Source organism: Melospiza georgiana, chromosome 10 (assembly GCF_028018845.1).
Source record: "Melospiza georgiana isolate bMelGeo1 chromosome 10, bMelGeo1.pri, whole genome shotgun sequence".
Classification (NCBI taxonomy): Eukaryota; Metazoa; Chordata; class Aves; order Passeriformes; family Passerellidae; genus Melospiza; species Melospiza georgiana.
In genome coordinates this window covers 23,097,545-23,121,062 of record NC_080439.1, presented here as the reverse complement: position 1 = coordinate 23,121,062, position 23,518 = coordinate 23,097,545, and the positions used below count along the sequence as shown (strand labels likewise).

The window sequence follows — 23,518 nt, the reverse complement described above, 5'->3', positions numbered from 1 at the left end:
CTCAGCCACACAATTCACCAGGTGGGATGAAGCTGCACTCAGGCTGAACTGTGAGGTCAGTTCCTGTAAAGCTGTAAAAGCCAGAGTGCCAGCTGAGAAGGAAATGACTGGGGACAGGTACAAGACACCCATGTAAAGGAAACTGCACCAGCACAGAACTTCTCACATCTTCCTGTGGGCTGAAGAAGAGGCAGGAAAGCCAAAATAGATCCTCTATCCATGAAGACACAGAGTTCTTCAGCTTCAGTAAGAGACACTCTGCTCTGTAAAGATTTGCATGGACAAGCAGAGACAGAACTACTTGTGCAGCAGTGAAGGCACTGTGGTGGTCACAAGAGCAGAACACTGTACAGCTGTGAGCTGTTCATTAAAAGAATGCAATGTCCTACAGTGCCAAATCGTTTGAAATGTCATTATCAGCTGCCAGTGGCGTAAGCCAACCAGCCAACAGCACACACACCTGTTCAAAGGTACATAAATTACCCTTTATCACAGTATAAACCACCCAAATAATTCCTAATTGTTTCAGTTTCAAGAGCTGTAAATTCCCCCTTTCCCCCACTGGAACATCTAGCAAGTGGAACATCACAACTGTACCTTTTCTGCCTTTTTGTCAGAGATGTCTTGTTTTTCTAGAACTGCCATGCTCTCCTTCAGGTTTTTCACTATGTCTGCAGGAGACTTGTGGGACTTGCCAAAGGGGAATGGCATGATTGCAAACCACAAGGTCTTCCTTCTGTGGCTCCTGCTTCACCTGAAAAGGAGGAGAAAGAAAGTACATCAAAAATAGAAACTTGAGCTCTGCATAACACACGCAAAGAGAGAGCAGCAAAGGTATTCATACATGGAACAAATGATCCCTGACAGGTTAACCAGAGCTTGCCATGACAAACTTAGATTCTTGTATTTCTATTTCTCTTGAAATACAAGATACACAACAAAGAACTCACATTAAAATAATCATCTTATGCTTCAGGAGCAAATTAACGAGTACATGAATTATATCCAAAGCCACAAAGTGCACACATGCCCCATATGGGCAAGACTTACAAGGATCAATTATTCCAATTAGTGCTGTTAAGCCAAATGCCTTCTCCCATGAGGTGTTTGACACACAGCTCCTGGTGTCCCAGGCCTGCAGGGACTGCCCAGGTACATGCTTTTACCCAGATTCACTCCATTATCAATTTGCAAATGCAAAGCAGACCCCAAGGTGTGCACCTTAGTGCAGGACCCACAAACATGAGCAGGCAGGGCTACAGACAGCAGCCTGAAATACACTCTCAACCTCACACATTTTATGGGAAATAAAATTTGACACCTGGCAGGGATACATAAAGCACTTGAAAACATTAAAATCAACACCTTGTGTATCTTTCTCAAAAAGATAAAACATGTCTTACAGGAGAAGGCTTCCTTCCCTAAAAATATCTGGCTCTTGAATCCAAATACATTTATTCTTCTGTATATTGACACATATTTACTTTCACACACACACATATACATACTCTCTTCTGTGTACAAAATGGAAAAGTACAACTGGAATAAATGAGTGTACTGGAGCTTTTGTCACTAAACACATACACCCACATTTAAACAACAATAAAACCTTCTTACAAGTGAATTACATGGAGGATACTTCTACAACTCTCATCTAGCCAGAAGAGAACAGGAAATCCTCCATTAAAATGCTGACAGTGCTACTTCTGCTAGACACAAAAGACAGCTGAGGCTGGCAGGGCAGAGCAGAGCCTGCACTGTCATTCCAAAGAAGGGGGATTACCCTGAAAATGGAATTTCCATCTCCCTGCAGTGTCTGTGTGGTGAGTAACAAGCCAACTCTAACCAGAACATGTTAAAGGATCTTATCTGACACAATGCACTTTGCTCCTTGATTAAAATACCAGCTCACCCACCAGGAACTCCAAAACTTTATTCCTCATCTTACTCAACAGTTTTGATCAGTGATGAAAATCCCAATACAATGCTATTTTTGAGTTATTTCTGTTATTTAAACAAATAAATTTGGCTGGCCCATGGGCAAAACTTTAAAGTTCCAAAGAAATCAGATCTTCAGCCAAATAAATTTCCATAAATAGAAATTTCAGGTAAGCAGTTACAGAGATCATACATTCACAATTCCATACCTACAAATAACTTAAAGCATAAAGTAGGTAGTTTTTAATTAGATTGCTTCCAGATAGAAGTATCAGCAGGAAGACTGAAACAAGACCTTCCACCAGCCATTTCCATTCTTTAACACATCATAAGGACTTCTGTTGCATTTATTTTCTAGAGTGTGTCATTGTAGTAACCTCTCATTCACAATCTTCATAAAGAAGGGTCTGTAACACTGAAATTACAAAAGCAGGAGATAAAAAGAGATCAAAAAGTGCCCACAGGTCTTTCTTTTGACAAGAGAATTTTATGCCTCAAACTTCATCACATCTAGCAGAACAGAAACCTACAGCTAAGAAAAGCACAACTACTGACTGTTATTTAATACAATAAAAATACAATGGCATTTAAAACAATATTTAAGGAAAATTGTGGTATTTTCACACAGGATTTTTTTGTTCCTAGAAAGAGAAAGTGTGAAAATAAACACAATTTCCCCACCTCAAGCATCGCAGCAACATTTTAAATGTTCTCTTTATTTCTCATTTTGTTTACTACTCTGCCAAATAAAGATTAGCCATGAAAACAAATCTGGATTCTTTCATGTTTGTATATCAGCACTGATAGTAACAGTATTTAACAGCTACTCTGCCTGTTCATTCTGCATGATGGCTATACCCATGTAACAGAGAAGGGCTGGCTCATCCAAAAACCTATGATCAAAAGTGCAACTAACAATCAGACAACACATGTACAAATATATAAAATATTTCCCAGTACAAAGAGAAATTGCCAGTCTTAATTCCTTGGATTAGGCATTAAAACAGAAGCAGATCCACTAGGAATCAAAACAGCTGAGAGAACAAAAATATATGGAACCATAAAATCTGGTATGACAGCAATATACAAATAAAGTAAATTAAACCAAAGGAAACAGCCCTGCACACTCAATTTCTGGATCAGAACTATGCTACTCCCAAAGTCTAAAAGACTACATGGATAACACAAAACCTATGGAAATACAGAATACTGATATTAAACAACTGTCCTCATGTGTGCCAAAGGTCTAGGTTTGCAAAACTTGATTTGCCTCTAGACAGTGCCTGTTTTTTTCTTCAAATTAACAATAGTCTGAAGCTTTGATTTATTCCTAAAATCTTCCAGGTTCTGTGTAAATCAGATATACATACATGCATACTCAAGTCATAACAAGTTTCACTCTATATACCAGCATATCTAGTAGAAAATAATCAATAACAGCTCACTAGCATACATTCTTATTAAATATTTTCTCCCAATCCAGGTAAGTTCCTGTATGAACCTCTCCTAAGCAATTTAGAAAAATCAGGAATGACTGCCGGCACCACTAAGAAGGAAAATCTACATTCTTGATTACTGAAGATGACATTTTGCTTCAAGGTATTTCTTTTATTATATAAAATGGAGTAAATACACTGTTTATGCCATTTCAGTTTTATTACAGGAAGGAATGCAATGGTACTGATGGGAACATCATCTGGGGCCTCAAGATGGAAGATCCCACAAACCCTGAAGCAAAATTCTGTTACTGAAAAACCTGGGCCACATCCTGCCAAAGAAAAAAAGAAAAACAGCAAAAAAGAAAAAAAGAAAAAAAAAACCTGAAAACAAAAAGGAAAAAAAGTGGGGAAGAACAGGGGGGAAAAAGGGGGAAAAAAGGGAGAGAAAAAAGGGAGAGAAGAAAAAAGGGAGAAAAAAAAAGGGAGAGAAGAAAAAAGGGAGAAAAAAAAAGGGAGAAAAAAAAAGGGAGAAAAAAAAAGGGAGAAAAAAAAAAAGGAGAAAAAAAAAAGGAGAAAAAAAAAAGGAGAAAAAAAAAAAGGAGAAAAAAAAAGGGAGAAAAAAAAGGGAGGAAAAAAAGGAGGAAAAAAAGGAGGAAAAAAGGAGGAAAAAAGGAGGAAAAAAGGAGGAAAAAAGGAGGAAAAAAGGAGGAAAAAAGGAGGAAAAAAGGAGAAAAAAAGGAGAAAAAAAGGAGAAAAAAAGGAGAAAAAAAGGAGAAAAAAAGGAGAAAAAAAAGGAGAAAAAAAGGAGAAAAAAAGGAGAAAAAAAGGAGAAAAAAAGGAGAAAAGGGGGGGAAAAAAAGGAGAAAAGGGGGGGAAAAGGGGGGGAAAAGGGGGGGAAAAGGGGGGGAAAAGGGGGGGAAAAGGGGGGGAAAAGGGGGGGAAAAGGGGGGGAAAAGGGGGGGAAAAGGGGGGGAAAAGGGGGGGAAAAGGGGGGGAAAAGGGGGGGAAAAGGGGGGGAAAAGGGGGGGAAAAGGGGGGGAAAAGGGGGGGAAAAGGGGGGGAAAAGGGGGGGAAAAGGGGGGGAAAAGGGGGGGAAAAGGGGGGGAAAAGGGGGGGAAAAGGGGGGGAAAAGGGGGGGAAAAGGGGGGGAAAAGGGGGGGAAAAGGGGGGGAAAAGGGGGGGAAAAGGGGGGGAAAAGGGGGGGAAAAGGGGGGGAAAAGGGGGGGAAAAGGGGGGGAAAAGGGGGGGAAAAGGGGGGGAAAAGGGGGGGAAAAGGGGAAAAAAAAGGGAAAAAAGGGGGAGCAGTGCTTTGTCTCAAAGCTGTACTTCATGCAGGAGAACACAGACAGGCTGTTCCTTTTTCAGCCCAGCAAAAGCACCCCCAGCAGCACCCTGGGCACAATAGACAATGGCAACATCTGTGAGGGATCGGAAAGAGCTGCCCCCAGCACATCTGCAGCACAACACAAAAAGGGAACAACATCAAATGACATTTGCTGTAAATAAGAATAGGCCTTACATCATGTCAAATGATAACTGATTCACAATAGTAGCACCTGGCTGCTTTGCAAATTCAGGATAAAACATTGATTGTGGCTAAACAAAGGATTCCTGAAGGGTTAAAATGCTACAAGTCCATGGATCTGCTGGGCTGCTTTGCTTTATCTTGCCTTCCCAGAAACCTCACCTTCACCATTTGTTAATGCACAATATTACACAAACCTCAGGTTTCTCAGGCATGTCTTTATTTCACCAATATTCAATAGGTTAAAGGTAACAAAATTGAAGGTCCTCAAAGCATTGGGGTTCCAGCCACAAACAGAAATGTGATGTTGATTTATCAGTGCCAATGGACCATCACACAACAACATGGCACGTGGCCAGACACACAGAGATTGAAGTTCCAGTGACACACTCAGGACTCTGGGACATTGGGGCTTTTGTGATACCCAGAGATAGAAGCCCCACTGTTGCAGATGGTATATAACTTCCAGCTCTGTCAATGCACCAGGAATCCATGCAGTTTGCTTTATCTAGAAGGCTTTGTGATTTTTGATTCACTGGATTGACCATACAATCAATAATGTCTGATTTAAATCTGTAAGATTTTAAAGTGGCTGCTGAGAAAAAAAAAAAAACAAAACAGCATTTTTCTGTGAGGACAACCCTCCAGCAGAAAAAAATGCCACAGGAACAAATACAGAAGCATGATAAACAATTTCCTTTTTTTAAATTAATTTATTTTCTCTAAAGAATAAATGCACTAGTCTGGACTATGGTCTGTCATGTAGCTGAGCTTTTTTTGTTTGAAGGGTCAGAAAATTTGCTACCTCTATATCAGAAGTGTGTGCCACCATTTAAACCCTGATTACTTACTAGAATAAATGGGTTTTTTCTGTTGTAGGAAGTATATTTTTGTTACTGTGAGATGCCTGCATTACTGTTTTCAGAACAATATAGGTACAAGAAATGGTACAATTACACTCCTGACTGCACTAACATGTGTAGTTACTCCACAGACAAATGAATTTGTGGCACCCAAGTCTCACCAGCACAGACTTTGAAAGGCAAAGGGATTCAATTGAATGGAAAACCATACCAGCACCATAATCAAGGACACAAACTCAAGCTTTTTTACTTTAGACATACCAGGAATTCACCACAAAATAAAGTTTAAACTTTGTTTTTTCTCTGCACAGAAGTATAATCCACAAATAAAGCATTATTTAAATATCCACATCTATTCCAGCTCCAGAGAGCAAACCACCATCTATCCCCTTGCAAAATACTCCTTAACTAATGTACAAAGGCCCCACATTTCCAATTCTGTGAAACAAACAGGTGCAATAAACTCAATCCTTATTCTGTTGTGGCCCTCACCATTTAATTGCACTATATTAACTCCTCACTGCATCCTTCTGCCTAATTTATACACACCAAGAGTTTAAGCTGACTGCTTTTGCAAGCTCCTGATGAGGAAAAGAGGAGGAAAAAACCCTTCAGCTATTTCCTGAGGGGAAATGAAAATGCAAGCCTAGTGAGAGCACCCATGGAACATCCATTTAATGCGCACATAAGAAGAAAACTGCTGCAGATCAAACAAAACCAACATAATTTCAGTAAGGCCAAATAATTACCAGTAAGGTTTCTCAGGGCAGATGAGGCAAGCCCAGAGCTGATGGGGAGATCCCATTTCCCCCCAGCTCCCCATCCCCTGTTTATGGCCAGCTGACCCATCCAGGGGCTGAGGCACTCTTCAAGCTACCAGAAAGGAAAATAAACAATGAGTAGTGTGGGGAATGTAGGAAAATCATCCCTTTGGGCAGCAAGGAGCTGTCAATCAGCTCCCTCCAGAAGAGCACCTCGTGGTGAGGCTGGAGCCAAACCAACAGGCTTGGAGGGGCAAGGTCACTTTCCATCAGTTATTTTGAGAAGCCTGATATTTGTCCCAGTGCCCAGAGTGCTGACTGAACCGACCAAAATGGCAGAAGACAAAGCCAATAAAAATGAGGGGCAATAAATAAAAACTCTGAAAGGTTTTTAAGACAAAGCAGCACAAGGCACCTGAGCTGTGAGCCACAAGCAGCCCGAGGAGGGGATGAGGAGGGGGATGAGGCAGCCAGGAGGGAAGGGCACAGCAGCTTCTCCTCCTCCTCCAGGTAGAGGGGAGCTGCCAACTCCTATCCTGAAATCATATCATGTGCCAATTACCTTCCACAGTGCTGGTAACACATAGGAGAATGGCTTAAGCAAACACACTTCAATAAACTAATCAGTCTACAAAGGCAAAATACCAAGTTTCACAATAAACAGTTGGGGTTGCACTGCATGTGGAGTTTTAATTGACAATTTATCAGCCTATTACTGACACAGCATGTTGTATCTTGCTAAAAAGGGGCACACTGCTATTAAAAAATATAATGCAGCAAGCTCATGTTTTGTCTTGATAGACCTGATGTCCCTCACAAGTCACTCTTTTGCTGAATGCTTCTTGATTAACAGGGACCATTAAGCCAGTATTGGAAACAATAACACAAATCAGTTTTCTTGAGGTGTAATTGCTACAAGGGGCTGTAAGCTCAGCTAGAATTCACCACTGTGAAGTCTGGTTGGAATGATAAAACCAGGAACAGATCGAGAAATTATGCATTTTTAAAAGCACTGTCTCCCTCAGACATGCCCAGCATCCCAGAGGAAGACTGACAGCCATGCCTTTGATCCAAGAACCATTTTTTATGCAAGCTACCATGCTCCTTGGAAAAAAAATTGAGTACTTCAAAGCCAGAAGTGACACCTTATTAGCTATTCCCCCTCTTGTACAAGATGGTGAAATGTCACAGCTACCAGTATTTAGGCAGCTGAAGCTCCTGCCTGTGCTTTGTCCCAGACACGTGCAGGACAGCAGGCAGGTGCCACTGGGAAGCAGCTGGAATATTGCTGCCAGCTCATCACTGCAAATTCCTGCCTAGAGCACAATTCCTGAAAGGCCTCAGCACTTCTGAGTGCACAAATGCAGTGACTGAGGGCAGCAGCCATCATTTCCTTCACGGGGTTATTCGAGTACTCACATTCCTCATTAAAACATTCTTGCACATTTTTCATGTGCCGGGTTCCACATCTTTCAGTACCCTCATTCTGGATATTTGGTTTTCCACTAAATTAAAAGATTTTCCAGAGCTTCAGTATTGTAGCAAAGCAGTTCTTTTCTTTTGGATATGTAAAATGAATTGAAACTCAACAGCCTCTCAACCAAAACATGTGTCTAGCAGAGTTTATTAATACAAGCTCACCTGTAAAACTTTCCCAAAGGAAATGAGACTGATAAAGAGCAGGAGCCACACCACAATGAACTGCTCAGTGTAGCCATGGCAGAGCATGGCTCTGCTTGTAAATTATAATTACTGATAATTAAAAAAAAATTAATAATTGCTATCCTCTAAATACTTCCACACACCTTTTCAGTGTTTCTTTCAATATAACTTTAAAATATGGATAAAAGAATTACAGCAATTACCTGTCTGGATCTGTTGTGATAATGATAATTTTGTGAGGAATATAATTCATACATACAAGTTTTCTTGAAGGACAGGCATGTTCATCTCATACTTGCCATGTCCCACCCAGCACAGAAACTTAGCATCTTTCTTAAAATTCACTATTAACATATTCTATCAAGTCTACAGCACACAAAAGCTTTAATGTGCTTCAAAAGCAGTTTCACAACTCTGCATCACAGAATTATTCGTAGTGTGACCCACTTAAAGATTAAAATGAAAAAAACTTCCCCTCTTTAAAAATAGCAAAATTAAAATCATGAAGAAAAAACTTTCTCCTGTAACACAGAAGAACAGCGAAGTGAACAAAAAAAAAATATTCAATGGATTAAAAAGAAAGGGTAATATTGGAAAATAAATCTCTACATAAACATGAAATTAATAATGTGACATAGTTTCTTACTTTGTGAATATTTCCAAACAATTAAAACCCTGGCAGTTCATAGCCCTGCTTGTTTCTTTAGCACCAAATGCCACCTGATTCCTTTCATTAAGCAGGCTTCTCTCTTGCCATTCAATTAATTGACTGATCCTTCTGCCTCTCCAAGAGCCGCCTTCTCCAGCAGACACCTGCACCATGCAGGAAAAAGGAAAGGGCAGCCACTGCAGCCCCTAAAGCCACATTACACTCTGTGACTGGGAGATTGTTACAGAAATTGCAGTTTAACACACAGCTACAGAAACGTTAATTATAAATTGATTTTAAATAGCACTGCTCCTTCTAAGGGGCTTCTGCCTAAGCAGAAAAGCCTGTTAATGCTAAAGCTCAGAATGTGAGATCCCAGCCTGTCTCCATGCAGAAGGAAATCCTATGACTCAGCTTCTTTCCCTGGTGTGCTGTTTAGAGTTACCCCACCCATCCATTCCCCCACAAACCTCACTCCTATATTGCAATATGGTATACAGACAGGCATGTGAATGCCTCACCCATTCCTTGGGAAGTATATTGAAAAATTAATAAAAACAATAATAATCCTACACTTCAGCACAAAAAAACAACTACTATCTCCAGCACACTGGGGGCAAAAAACCCAAAGAACTTACCTGGAGCTTCAGGAAAGCTGTCAGACAATATTCTGCCCACTTCTGCCCAGGCAGAAGCTGAAACAATTTTATCCTAACCTGGTATCCAGTCAATCCCCTGTTGGCTCAGTTGCCCATACTGCATCATCACAAACCCCTGAATATTTGTTACATGACAAAAAATGCTGCAACTCTGTACATGCCATTCTACCCACCCTTGGAAGCAAAAATGCAAAGCAAGAATCTCCTTTGTAACTATTTCTAGTCCTTTGCTTTATTATTCCCATTCCTTTCCAGAGGTTCTCTTTGTACCAGATTTTCTGATATGCATCTAAGGGTCAATTCTGAGACTGAAGCAGTGGCAAAAGTGGAGGCAGAAGGACACTGCAGTTTCATTTCTGATTGATTTCACATCGTGAAATACGGCCTGGAGTCCACACGTTCCAAGAACTCAACTGAGCTGAGTGTGAGAAAGCCCCCAGGTGAAGGACAGGAAACCAGCACCACACACAGCATCAGCACTGGGGCAACAGGCTGGGGGAAAACATCACTTTAATCACGAGTTGGTGACACAGGGTAGGAAGGTGAGAATCCCAAGTACCAGCACAAGGGAGGTGCTTGTGCACTTCAGCGCCTTCTGAACAGAAATTGAGAACAAAAACTGCAAGGTCTGGGGATGCTCCAGCCACAATCCTCTAAGGCACAGTTTTCTTTAGAGGATATTCTCTCAAACTAAAACCTACACTCAGTAAAGCCATTCTCTACCAGCACAAATTCACTGGGTTGGAAGAGACCTTAAAGATCATCGAGTCCAACCCAGCCCCAACACCTCACCTAAACCCGGGCACCCAGTGCCCCATCCAGGCTGTGTTAAACACACCCAGGGATGGGGACTGCACCACCTCCCTGGGCAGCCATTCCACAACTTCATCACTCTTTCCATGAAAACCTTTTTGCTAATATCCAACCTGTATTTCCCCTCCCACAGCTTCAGATTGTCTCCACTGGTTCTGTCAGTGCTGCCTGGAGAAAGAGACCAACCCCACCTGACTACAGCCACCTACCAGAAAGCTGTAGAAATAACAAATCTAGGGGGGAAAAAATCATAATTAATAAAGTATTTACCCAAATACAATTTCAATAAGACATGCATCACTTTTAAAACTAACTTTAAAGAAATTCCACAATATTTTTCGCATAGTTTCTTTACTTTCTTTGGAGACCATATTCTGTGGCCTGCTAGTAACTTCTAATGCTCAATCCAAGTTTTTTAAACTTTAACACAACATAGCTCTAATGTACCTTAAGATGAACACATTTTTAACAAACATAACCTACAAAACAAGATGACTTAAAGAACAATATTAAAGCACTAACATTATGAGCAGTAAAGTAGTGACTGTGACAGAGCTCAGGAACATCCTAAACACATTGACATAGGAACTGGGAAAACACACCAAGGAAAATCCCTCTTCCCACAGTGATTACTATTGACCCCTGCCACAGGCAGCATGGAATGAACTCCAGCTTTACCAAACTCTGTGTGAGAAGGTTTCCCTTCCAAAAGAATCCATTTGGGAGCTCACAATGAAAGACTCTCTGTGCTACACTACTGTGGAGCCCACCTCAGCTCCACAAGAACAAACCAGCTGGGACGCCAGGCAATCAAACAGAGCTTATCTACCTGGCTCACTGCTGTGCTTCAGCTGGGCAGAGGCAGGGCTGAAACTGAAACCCAAGCACAGCAAGCTGCACTGCAAAGAGCTGCTCACAGTCCACAGGGCTGGCTGAGACCACAGCTGACTCCTCAGCTCTGCCACTGTCACCTCAACTCAGTACAGTGACACAAAGATTAAAATGTAAATCACTGGGAGATCAATTCTCATGAATCTGAGCTGATTCTCACTACACAAAACCAAGACAATTTGGTGCATGATCCAATGATCCATATCTCTTTTACAAAAGGGAGTTCCTGACAAATAACCTATGGGAGTTATGTACAGACACAGAGAAAGCAGGAGAGGGCAATCAATAAACTGAGAATCATGACACCACCATTACTGGCAATCTTTTTCCTCTAGTTCATTACATCCTCATTCAGTAAAGGAAAAGAGTTGTCCAGGGCTTTTTCCCTTCAATTATCTCTCACCTAGTACTGGGAGCTGAAGCACAAGCAGTATCTGTGCTGATCCACACATCATTATCCATCTGACAAATCTGCTTTCTGCCACACTATTTTATTTTTTTTGCCATGGTCCCTGGCACTTAAAAGACAGTTTTGATGACAGTACAAAGGGTTTACTGACACAGCTCTGCTAGCAAATCCTACCAGTGCAGATACAGCTTAGATTAGTAAAAACCACAGCCTCTGACCATGGTAACTGCAACTGTGCCAGGGCTTCACTGGTTAAGTACTTTTATAAAGAGTGCTTCTTCCTTCACACTGCCAGCCAGAATCAGTACACCATCAATCAAGTGTCCAATTTTCCCAAGTTAGCTGTGTGGAGGTGCCTTTCGGTACAGAACTCATCCTCAGACAGAATTCCTGCTTCCTCTCAGGTGTGCTGTACCAAGGACAATGTGGCAAAGGGGAGCACATCACAAAGAGCAGCAAAATTAGAGGATAGCCAGGAGATATTTTTCCCCAAAGTACTCAAGAATTAATTTCATGATCATCACTTGGAAGACAAAAGAAAAAACAAAAATCAATGCATTACAGGCCACACCACATCTGTGACATCCAGGCACACATCTGTTTCATTGCTACCAAGACATCAGAGTGAGAAATGAACTCATGAGAAGCAGCTGGCTAAAATGCAGCCTGATATCCAGGGCTCAGAAAAGAGACAAGACTTTGATAATGTATTACACCCCACAAGGAGTGGTGCTCCCCAGGGGTCACAGCTGGACTGGCACCGTTCAGATGTGTGAGGCTGAGCAGGGGTGGTGGTCACAGCAGGCTGCAGGGAAGGGACAGCATCCCCAGGGTGGCACAGGGTGACATGTGGGCTCGTGCAGTCCTTACAGAGCTCAATGAGCACAGCAAGTGCAGGGACAGGGAACCCTGAGCACAGAGTGTGGGCACAGAATGGACTGAGAGCAGCCCTGCCCAGAAGGACCCAGGGGTGGTGCTGCTGAGAAGCTTAAAGTGACATGGCAGCGACATGGCAGCCCAGAAAGCCACCCATGTCCTGGGCTGCATCACAAGCAGGGCAAGGGAAGGGATTCTGCCCTCTGTTCCACTCTGCTGAGACTCAGCTGCAGGGCTGCACCCAGCCCTGGGCCCCCAGCACATGAGGAACACGGTGAGTGAGTCAGAGGAGATGAAATGGTGATCAGAGGGGCTGGAGCACCTCTGCAATGGACACAGGAGGAGAGACATGGGGTTGTTCAGCCTGGAGAAGAGAAGGCTCTGGGGAGACCTCAAAGGGGCTTCTGACAAGGGGGAATGGCTTCAAACTGAGAGCAGACATGGTTGGATTAGATATCAGGAATTCATTCTTCCCTGTGAGGGTGCACTGCCCTGGCACAGGCTGCCCAGAGAAGCTGTGGATGCTCCATCCCTGAAGTGTCCAAGGCTGGGATGGACGGGGCTCTGAGCAACCTGGTCTGGTGGAAGCTGTCCCTGCCCATGCTAGACAGTCTTTAAAGTCCTTTCCCAATCCAAATAATTCAATGATTCTATCATAAAATTATCTCCATTTAAAACTAAACAACAAACTATTACTGAATAAGTGACCAGATTTTGTGCCAAGATAATAAACACGCAAGGACAAAAACTAGACCTTAAAGTAGAATTCACTTTGTTCTCCCAAGAAAAGAACCAGCCATTACAATACAGAAATTTCACAGAAATAATTTCAACATCACAATACACCTTAAGAGGCTGTAGGAAAGTGTACTTTGCACAGTTCCCCTAAATGACCTCTCTTTCTTCTGCCAGTTTAAATGTTTAGTCTAAATCTCCAAAGTCACTAATGGAATTCACTTCTGATACATGAACCACACCACATCTCAAGTGCCAAGATAGGTGTGCTCCTCTGGGGCAACACAGAGCACAGAAAGGCATGTTCAATGGCAGAGGTGATGCATCCCAGGATTAAGAGAGTTATCAGAGTCACAAACCTTCAGGAGAGATGAGGGGAGAGTCACAACATCAACACCATGCCATTGTATTTCACTTTTACAGATTTTCAGGCTAACCCATGAACTCCACTTCATGTTATGAAATGCTCTGCAGCACAGGAATCAAAAAGGGGGAATGATCTAGATTGCTCCCAAAATGTGCTTGAGCTCCTGCCATGACAACCTAATTAAGAGTGCTTCTGATGACTCACAAGACACCAGTCCAAAGATCTGTGTTACAGCAGGATACTTCAGTCAGCCATTCCTGAGGAACACAGGTCAAAATCCTTTTCAATCCTGACACCACCTGAGAGTGTCAGCTACTCAAAGTTATTATATATCAATGAAAACACAAGATAAACAATGTGTCAGAGGTCTGTGCTGATACACACTACTTTTCATCTGTATTTCTCTTTTTGGGGACACTTGAGTTCTCTTTCCATGCAGACCACATCACGCTAAGCAAAGCTCTGCTTCCATGAGAGTAACAACTACAAGAAAATGGTTAAAAGTCTTCCTAAAAAGTTTAACAAAATTCACAAGGTAGTACCTTACAGTTCCTGCTTGCTGTTGACCAAAAGTTTCAAAAAGGATTTAAAGCAAAAGGAGCCTGGAGGGGATCACACAGCAGAAAGGAAAGACACCCTTCCAAAAGAGAGACTTCCCAGCTGGTTGGACTTCAAACAATTCACAATAGCTGCTGCAGACAGGGGTCTCCACGGCAGAGGAGCCCTGAGGGCTCACAGGAGTGACAAACAGACACTGTTGGTCTGTCCATACAGGAATCAGCACTCCCTGACACACGGACAGGGCCACAGGTGGAAACCTGGCCGAGAGCTACCTGGCTGCAGACAGCACTGAAAAACAAGGTTTGCTACAAGATGTGACCAATGGGACTAAAATTAGATCAGCCAACATGGTGGGAAGCACCTCTGAGGGACACTACCCTTAATTTATCTGCTCAGAAGAGCTGGACTGGAAAAGGGAACTACCAATTGTTTCACAATACTAAAACAAGAACTCCCAATTTTCCTCTAATGCAATTACTGTGCAATGCTACCAAGAGAAACTTGAACACTAGATAAAAAGTTTTCATCTCTACAAGTATACCCAAGGAATGATCAAACATTGTACCTGAAATGACTGAAAAAAACCCATTCTGCAGGACAGTAATTCTCCTAAAGGGCTGACACCAAGCTTGGGTGGAACAACTTGCATTTTAGCTGATACCTATACTCCTAACACTGTGCAATTTTACTTATTCCAGCTATGTCAGTATCCTTATGGCTATGTGGAAAAACAAAACAAAAACCCCCAACCCCTGAAATTATTAATTGGTGCACCAGCTTAACATAATTTTATTTAATTAGGGATTACAAAAATTACTTAAATAGGAGTACAACAGTACAATATCATCACTTTCTCTATCACTAAGAGGCTTCAATCAAACAAGAGCTCTTAAATCAAATGATGAAATGGTCAAGAAATCAAAATTCCCTCCCTCACCCTGCTGCCCTCACTGCTTGTGATGCAGCCCATAAACTGTAATGCAACCTGCACATTCCCCAGAAATTACAAAAATAAAAGGCATGCAGTGACAATTTTGGAATCAGACCAACCATCCATTAGAAACAGAAGTAAATGAGGGGATTTCACAGAATTCAGATGTACTGAAATCTATTAAAATAACTCTTTGCTACTAAGTCAAAGAAGATTTAAATAAACAATGTGAGAGACACTGTAACTTATGGATTTTCAAACTATCCCTTTTAGCTCCTAAAATATAGATTTTCATTTTCCCTTCACAGTCATTTTGAAATTAGTTTAGCTTGGTTATCTAATTTAGGGACTTGCTCAAAGTCTGGATTTTCTGAGTTTTGGTCTAAATCTCAGAGGCATCAATCCACAGCACTGAAAGTCAGAGTACCATAATGAATACAAGACAAGGGTTAGAAACTTCTGTTGTGCTTACTAACATTTTTCAATGCTTGCTAGTAATTCTGAAAGTTAAAAACAGCCTATTTCAAGAGAAAAGTTTTTTTATTTCTGGCCAACAATCATTCTCATTGTTCACTAAAGCTACTTCTGAAACACAGATTTGACATTTCTTCCTAGATTTGATAGTGTTAAATCCTTAACCTGCATCAACACAAGGACTGACTGCCAGTGCTAAAGGGAGAGCAGAACTATTCAGACTCCAACAACTCTGAGACCCTACCCAGTACAATTCCTAAGGGAGGCAAAAAGCCTTGCATGGTCAGCCTCAAAGCAAAAATCTAATTAATCTTTGTAGGATGTAAACTATAAATCCAGCTCCAAATGCCTATTAACATTTTTTTTTTATTTTTACATATCTACACACACACACATAAGTCCCCAAGCAAGAAGGAAAACTCACTAAACAGAGTTTATTTCTCTTTGTGACAGAAAAAAAATTATCTATAAACAGGCAGGAAGTAATAACTACAGCACAAATTAAGAAGCTGGGGACTTGAAGTTTGTTTGGTTTTTCCTGGTTAAAAGAGGAAGAAAACTGGCAGCAATTCTGTCAGAGAATTTAAAACTTAAATACATTCATAAGTTTGTGAGCATGCACAAATGCCCTGAAGTTTTTGTGACTTTTTGGGAAAATATTCCATCAGCCTGTAATGAAGAGGCTCTTTTGGATCTAATGATGTCAAACCCATCACCATAACAGGAGTTAAGGGTAACAGCAGTCAGAGAGCACAGCTATGCCAGGACTCTGCCCAAAATGCTCCATGAATGGAGGCAGTTCCTCAGAGAAAAGCTGTTTACTCCAGCTCCACCCTATTACAGAGGCAGCAGAGTTTGGATATTGCTCAATGTCAATTACAGACATAAAACAGAACTATGTTAGTCAATTCTGATGAGTCAATCTCCTGCTTTTCTTAGAGATTACAAATCTAAATAATCACCTCCAGAACAGCACTTGTTTAGCCAACATATTCTGCTCTCAAGAAGCTGTCTTTGCTGTCAATCATTACCTCTGTGATGCATGGAAAAAGACTATTTACCCTGGTGACTGCAGCTTGTGTTTGCCTTCAGACATATTTTAAGACAAGCTGAACTTCTCAGGTTCATATTTGAACCCTGAAATCCAACAGCCAACACCTGATTTAAGGTTTTCCAATTCTCTGGATTATTGAAACCTTCACTCATTCCACTGATAAACTATACTAGACTATAAAATATAAATTTCCATAGGAACTTTTCCTTTTTTAAAGCTGGAAAGGAGGCAACAAGGCAGAGGGCAGCAAAAAACAGGTCTCTTGGACAAGACTCAGGCAGCAGAATTTGATCCCAAATCTTCATTTCTCCTGAGATAACACATAACCCAGGTACCTATAACATGGTCACAGCCTGAGTGTTCATCCTCTTCTGGATGAGATTCCAAGGCTAACAACCAATATCAACAGCTGGGTCTCCAACTGCCCTTTCAGAAAATCACAAACCTCTAGGGCAGGTGCTTTGGAGTACCTAAAATATATCCAGATATCTATGTTTAGGCAACTTTATGAGTGTCACTGGAAAAAAAAAGTTTAAGTGTGTGTTCCTCAAGTGCTCTAGCAGACAACATGCACAACAAACGTCACACACCCCAAGAGAGGAGGAAAATCTCTGTGCTTAAGCATCATTCCCTGGAAAAGGGGGGAAAGCATCATGCTGCTGAAGAACACTGTGAAATGTACTGTCATGAGTGTCTGTGACCCAAAGAAAAACCCTCAAGGATCTGGAACCTCCTGTCTTCAGTTGCAGTGTATTTGGTGTATTCACTAAACGAGTACATTCAAAGGATGTTATGTGCAGTGAGCTGAAAAAACCTGCAAACAACCACAGAAGGATTTTGTACCAAATCAGCGTAAGCAAAGCAAGGTTTGAGATATTTGCTGATTTTTCAGAGATTGACTTTGCTTTCCAAACATTTTTCTAATATAGTACCAAGCATACACACAGTCTTTATCAGGAACCATGCCTCAAGTGACCTCCTCCAAGGTTATCTCTTTAAATTCTCCTGAGAAGTTTCTCCATCACTACCAAACTCCAGTCAGAAGAAACTTGGGACTTGAAGAGCAGGTGTGACAGGTTAGAAGAGCCAGGCATTCATAAACCATGTGGGAGAGACTTCTCAGGCATCCCTGTGTTACACTCAGTGCATGTCTGCATCCCTAAGGCCTCTTTTACAACAAAACCCTCCACATTTTCTTGGCTAAAATTTTGTGCCTCTGTGATCAGACTTTACTTGTGCTTATTCTTTGTCTGTACAATAAAGTCATAATGTTATGTGGCTGTTAATATAGTGGGTAATTGTATAAATTATAGCAGTACATAAAAAAAATTAAAATGAGATCATCTGCCAGAGCAGTAACTTCACATGTAACAGCCAGAAAAAAAATAAAATGACCAATAACTTTTACATCATTTTTAGAAGTGTAGCAAAACCTCCTGAAACAGCTTAGGCAGGGGAAGATCTCAGAGCTCCAGGGCAGCAGGATGCTCTGAAGGGGTGTGATCAGCACACACATCCACCACTCCATACAGGGTGTCACTCAGAACTCTGTGTCTACACTTTTTCTCACAGCAAGCTCCTCAGCAGATGAGCTGAGAAGCTGCCGTGGCTCTGAATGAATATTTGGAAAAATAAATCCATCCATGAGGAGCTTCCCAGATGCACCTGGCCAGGAAAGTAAAGAGAAAATGACAGAAAGTTGCACAGTCAAAGCAGCACTGGTGCAAGAGCCAGCTGGGGTGTGAGAGGGACCTTCCCCAACTCTGTGCAGCTGCCTCTCCTCACTCCAAAATCAGTAAATAAAACAATGAAAACTTCTCAGAAAGGTGTTTCTTCAGATGTCAAGCTGTTTGTCTGGGCAGCTTTAGCAGCCAGAAAAAGATCACACATTCACACTGCACATTTCTGGAAATGCTTCTCCATTTTTTCATTCTGTGTTTTAACACAGATAAACTTCAAAGGAGATAAGGCATTTCACACATGAGTGACTGAACATAAGTACTGTTCTCACAGTCACATACATTCAGCTCCCTGAAAAGCTGACAAATTAATTCTCTTTAATTTATAGCCAAGTTCTATCTTAGCTATTTTTAAGTCTCATGTTTCAAATCTTGCAGGGTTTGCAGTTAAAACAATTTGTTACATTCTCTTAGTAAGAAAAAACAATTTGTTATCAATAAAGACTGACTAAAAAAATACACAACAGGGCAAGGATCAAAAGCAGCACAGAGTAATTTTTCACTGATGCAGCCATTTCCCACACTTGGCAGTATACCTGAATTTTTAAAATATCCAATGTTTTAAATATCTATGTAGTAACTCCTAAATATCTTCATCCAAAGATGTTTGTGAACTTAGAAAAACATCTTACACTAATACTACAGTCCTCTACTAATTATAACTTGCCAGTTTTTGAACTGTCTTGCTATATTTAACTTTCTGGTGAAGAATTCTCTGAGTGTTTGAAGGGGAGGGAAGGATTACAGAGGAAATGCATCTTTAGAAAGAACTTGGAATTTAACTACAAGTAGCAGAATTTTAATAAACAGAAAGATTAGCTACAACATTCAGTAATATCCCCCAGAATTTTCTGCCCTTGTGGATAGGCTTAATATTTGCTTCTTTTTAGCAAATTTGAGGACAACAGTCAGGAACTTTTTGTAGTGTCTTTTGATTACATCAAGCATAGCTAGAATGCTCAGACCAAGGGAGTTAGAAAGCAAATTGCAGTTGTTTATTTAAACCTAAGCCATTTACTTCCTAAATTAACACTGTCTGAAAAAAGGAGGCCACAAGGCTGTTGAGGAACAACCACAGTTATTCCTGTAAACACACAGAATTTTGGCTGCTTCCAGTTTGGATCAATCCTGAATTCAAGCCTTTATGAGGAGTATTTAAACAGGGGCAAATGAATGTGTTATTCTATCACAAGGTGCAATAAGGAAAGCACGTAACTCTGCTCAGGCTAAAGAAAGCCCCAACTCACATGACACCAGTGGAAGCCTTAGGTACTCCTGATCATGCATTTAACAGCCCAGCTCAAGTCCTTTAAAATAATTCAAGACAGCCTCATCTTCTAATTTAACCTTTGTGTTTGCACTTGGGGGTGGGGAGGGATTTCAGCATAAAGTTTCACCTTCTCACTGCAGACATTCAGCTTCCTTCCCTTTGGCTCACACCTCTGCACCTCGTGGTGCCAAAAGCATGGTATGGACAGAAAACACGGCCAGAGAGAGAATTAAACATAGAAAATATCAACTGTACAATGCAGAAATGGGAATATTGGAAAAATATTCAACTCACATTTTTGCTTGGCACATTATTTACATAAATAGCTGCAGGGTGTTGTGGAACTATTAATTTTGAAGGAGCAGATGAGTCAAATCTTATTTTTGATAGGTAACTGCAAGATGCCTCCAATTAGACTAAGATAATCATACTTTAATAGCTGCTCTTGTAATTAAACCATATTACACAGTGTCACAAGTACAGAAAAGCAGGGCCAGAAGGGAATTCAAAAGGCCACCAGGCTTCTTCCTGCCCCCTGCTTCAAAGCAGCACCAGCTAGTACAGCTTTCTGAAACTCCACAAAAAAAATCATTATTTTAGCAAGTTTCTAAAGCCTCTAAAGCACATACAGAGATTATCAGCTTTCAGAAATATTTTACACCAAAAAAAAAAAAACCAAAAAAAAACGGGCTGCAAATAATTAATGTAAAAAAATCTACAAACACTGAACAAAGAAATGATTCAGAAGGGAAGACATTGGCCAGTAATTCTCATATTCACCAAAATGCCATAAAAAAAGCTTGGGAAGTGCAGCACATACAGGGCAAGAGTCAAGTCTCATTTAACTATCAGCCATTAATTAATAAGAGCTACATGACAGAATGCAAAATAGACACCATTCCCTCCTGAATAAGCCAATCAAGGAATTCCAAGAGGTGCAGTTTTAATATTATCACACCCCACTGGGAATATACATTTGTCTGGGCTTGATAATACCCAAAGAGTGTAATTATCTCTCAAAGACATACTGTCACAAAGTATTACTCAACTGCTGCTTTTATTGGTAAACACATGTATTTTTACAAATATAAATTCTGTTTTACACAGCTGTGCACTCAATGCACACAGAACACATCAAAATTTCACAACTTTGTATCCACATAAAGAAAAGAATGTCATTAAACTTAAGAGAAAAAGAAAAATCAATGCTGTCAGCATTCAGAAAAACTCAGCAGCATGGTTCCTATGTACAAACTCACATTCTAACACTGTCCTGTTTGCTCCCAACACCACCAGGCACAACCTCTCCTGTCCCAAGGTGCCTCTGCCCGACCAAGGAAAGCCCCAACAACAGCAATGTTACACTACTGATGAGATCCACATCAAATATAAATAAATTTAAGCCAAATGCATCCCAGCTGGCTGACCCAATAGTTTCCCACACCACATGAAAACCATGAAGCTAAAACTGTGAAATACAATATTCTTACAGCAGGCAGAAACCTATCAGGTCACCTTAGCTGCCAATTTCTACAGGACAACTGAAAACAACAAAAAAATAAAAAAAATCAACTAATTCCTGAGCCCAGAATGGGTACCATGCTTATCCTACTTCACAAAATATTTTGTGGCCTTTTTTTCCTTCTGCAGTTAAAGGCATGTGCCACATCAACAGGTATTAAGTAATAGCTATTAACTAAAGGTACACAGTGTTTTAAATAGTAAAAATCTATTATTTAAAAGCTGTGATACCAAGGTGCAAGCTCAGGATGTTAAATTTCCTCAGCCTGCACGAGCTCTAGGTGTTAAAAAGGAAGGCACACTTCCTGATAAACCACACCGCTAAGGATCTTAAATTAAGAGTTTTTGACAGGTAAGTTTTAAAAATAACCCACGCGCAGACAAAACTTTACAACATTTCGATGTTAATCAAATTTCATTTCTGATCTACACTGAAACTGTTCTTCCACGCATTATTTGCCTCACTGAAACTGAAGAGCCTAGGTCATGTAATTTAATCTTTGACTCATCATGCAAATTAAATCACACCATTCCCACAAGACAGCATATAGGTTTTAAATAAATCCTGGGCACCTACATGATCCCTCACCAGAAATTAATTTTTTTTTTAAAAATTTAAATACCAAAACCGGATACATCCTAGTTTCAGTACCGGTAGCATACCAGGGATTTACAGGGAAAATAACAAAGGCAAAACTTTCCTTACGGCACGGAGCAGCGATGAGGCCGCGCTGGGTGTCCGCGGGTCAGTCCGCAGGAGAGCAGGCTGCGAGCAGCACTCCCGCACAGCCGCGGCCGCGGAGGCCTAGCGGGGCCACCCCAGCAACAACAATTGTAGGAAGAGGCCTCGGGGCCGGACCCCGAGAGGCCGCGCAAGGCAGTGCCGGCCCCGCACCTCCGGCCGCCCCGAGCGTGTGTCCGGGGCCGAACAAAGAGCGGTGGTCGCGGGCAGCGCCCCCGGCCCGCCGCCGCTGGGACGGGACAGCCGCTGCCCCTCCGCCCTGCTCGGGAGCGGCGCGGACGCTGCGCTTCGCTCCGGGCCGGGCCGTGCGCGGCTTTACGTTGATCGTTCCCCGGCTCGACGTTGGAGCGGCTCGGGGACCGGGGCGCTGCCGCACGGGAAGCGCAGCCCCGGCCGTGCCCTTTCGCTCCGCGCGGCACCCCCGGAGCAGCGGCTGCTGTCCCCGGAGCTGCCCTCCGCCCAGGCCGGCGGGACTCGGCCGGTCCCTCCCAGCGCCCAGCGGACAAACGGGCCCGGAGCGCGGCGGGCACCGGCCGGGCCGCGCTACCCGCGGCCCGCAGGGCACGGCCCGGCCCCGCGCCGGACAATGCCCACGGCCCTCGCCCCCCGCAGCCCCGGCCGTCCCAGTACCTGTGCGTCCGGCGGGCCCCGCCCGCCCGCTGGCGGCTCTCGGCTCCGGCGCTGCGGCTGCGGCAGAGGCGGCGCGGCCCCGGCTCGCCCGGCCCGTCCCCCCCGCCCCGCGCTCACGGCGTCGCACCGGCCCGGCCCTCCCGCCCGCGCTTCCGCCCGCGCCGCAGCGCCACAGCGCCCCCTGCCGCCGCGGAGGACCCAGGGGGAAATAGCCGCGCCTCTCGCTATTTCCTCGTTTTATTGTTCACGGCGCTTTTCCTTATTGTTGGAGTCACAGAGCCACCAGGGCTGGAAGAGACCTTTCAGATCACCCGGTTCAACCATGGTACATGTCACTGTACCCCTGAGCCACTAAACCACATCACCCAGCACCAGGTGTAGGTGCCTGTTGAGCACCTCAAGGGTAGGGACTCCACCACCTCCCTGGCAACCTGTTCTGATGCCTGACCCCCTGAACAGGGAAAAATATCTTTTAATATTTAATTTGATTCTCGTGCTTCAGCTTAAAGTCATTTCCTCTGGTCCTCTCAGTGCAGACAAGGCAGAAGAGACCGGCCCCGTGTCACTACAGCCTCCTGCCAGGGGTTGTACAGAGCAAGGAGGTCCCTCCTGAGCCCCTGGAGACTGAACAGCCCCGGCTCCCTCAGCCACTCCTCATCACACAAGGGTTCTAGACCTTGGTGCCCTTCTCTGGACATGCTCGCACCTAAATGTCCTTTTTAAAGTGAGGGACTCAAAACAGCATGCAGAACTCAAGGTGCAACCTATTCCTTTATTCTTTATTAATGGTTAACAGTCTTTGTAATTACTATTTAAATTTTATTTATTGGTATTTATTCATTTTTTTATTTGCATTTACTCTTTTTTTCACCATTTTTCCCACCCTCTGCCCTGTCCTTTTGCAGACCCTTTACACCCTCTGTAGTGTCACAAAACTTCTTTTCCATGCCGTGACCCTCAGGGCCTCAGGGTGGGGCTGGAACTCGTGCCTTGGACGTGCTCAGATTGT

General features: G+C 42.5%; 1 protein-coding gene across 1 annotated transcript in view; it reads right to left on the bottom strand.

The window, feature by feature from the left end:
* The window catches only part of CAB39 (calcium binding protein 39), a 43,820-nt gene extending 21,236 nt beyond the window's left edge, over positions 1–22,584 (bottom strand). Inside the window, exons 1-2 of the mRNA XM_058031521.1 lie at positions 22,510–22,584; positions 598–754 (exon numbers count right to left, since the gene is read on the bottom strand). Of these exons, the coding sequence (XP_057887504.1) occupies positions 598–711 (114 nt within the window). The 5' untranslated portion in view covers positions 712–754; positions 22,510–22,584. The remainder of the gene's footprint in view (positions 1–597; positions 755–22,509) is intronic.
* Between the last annotated feature and the right edge of the window lie 934 nt (positions 22,585–23,518).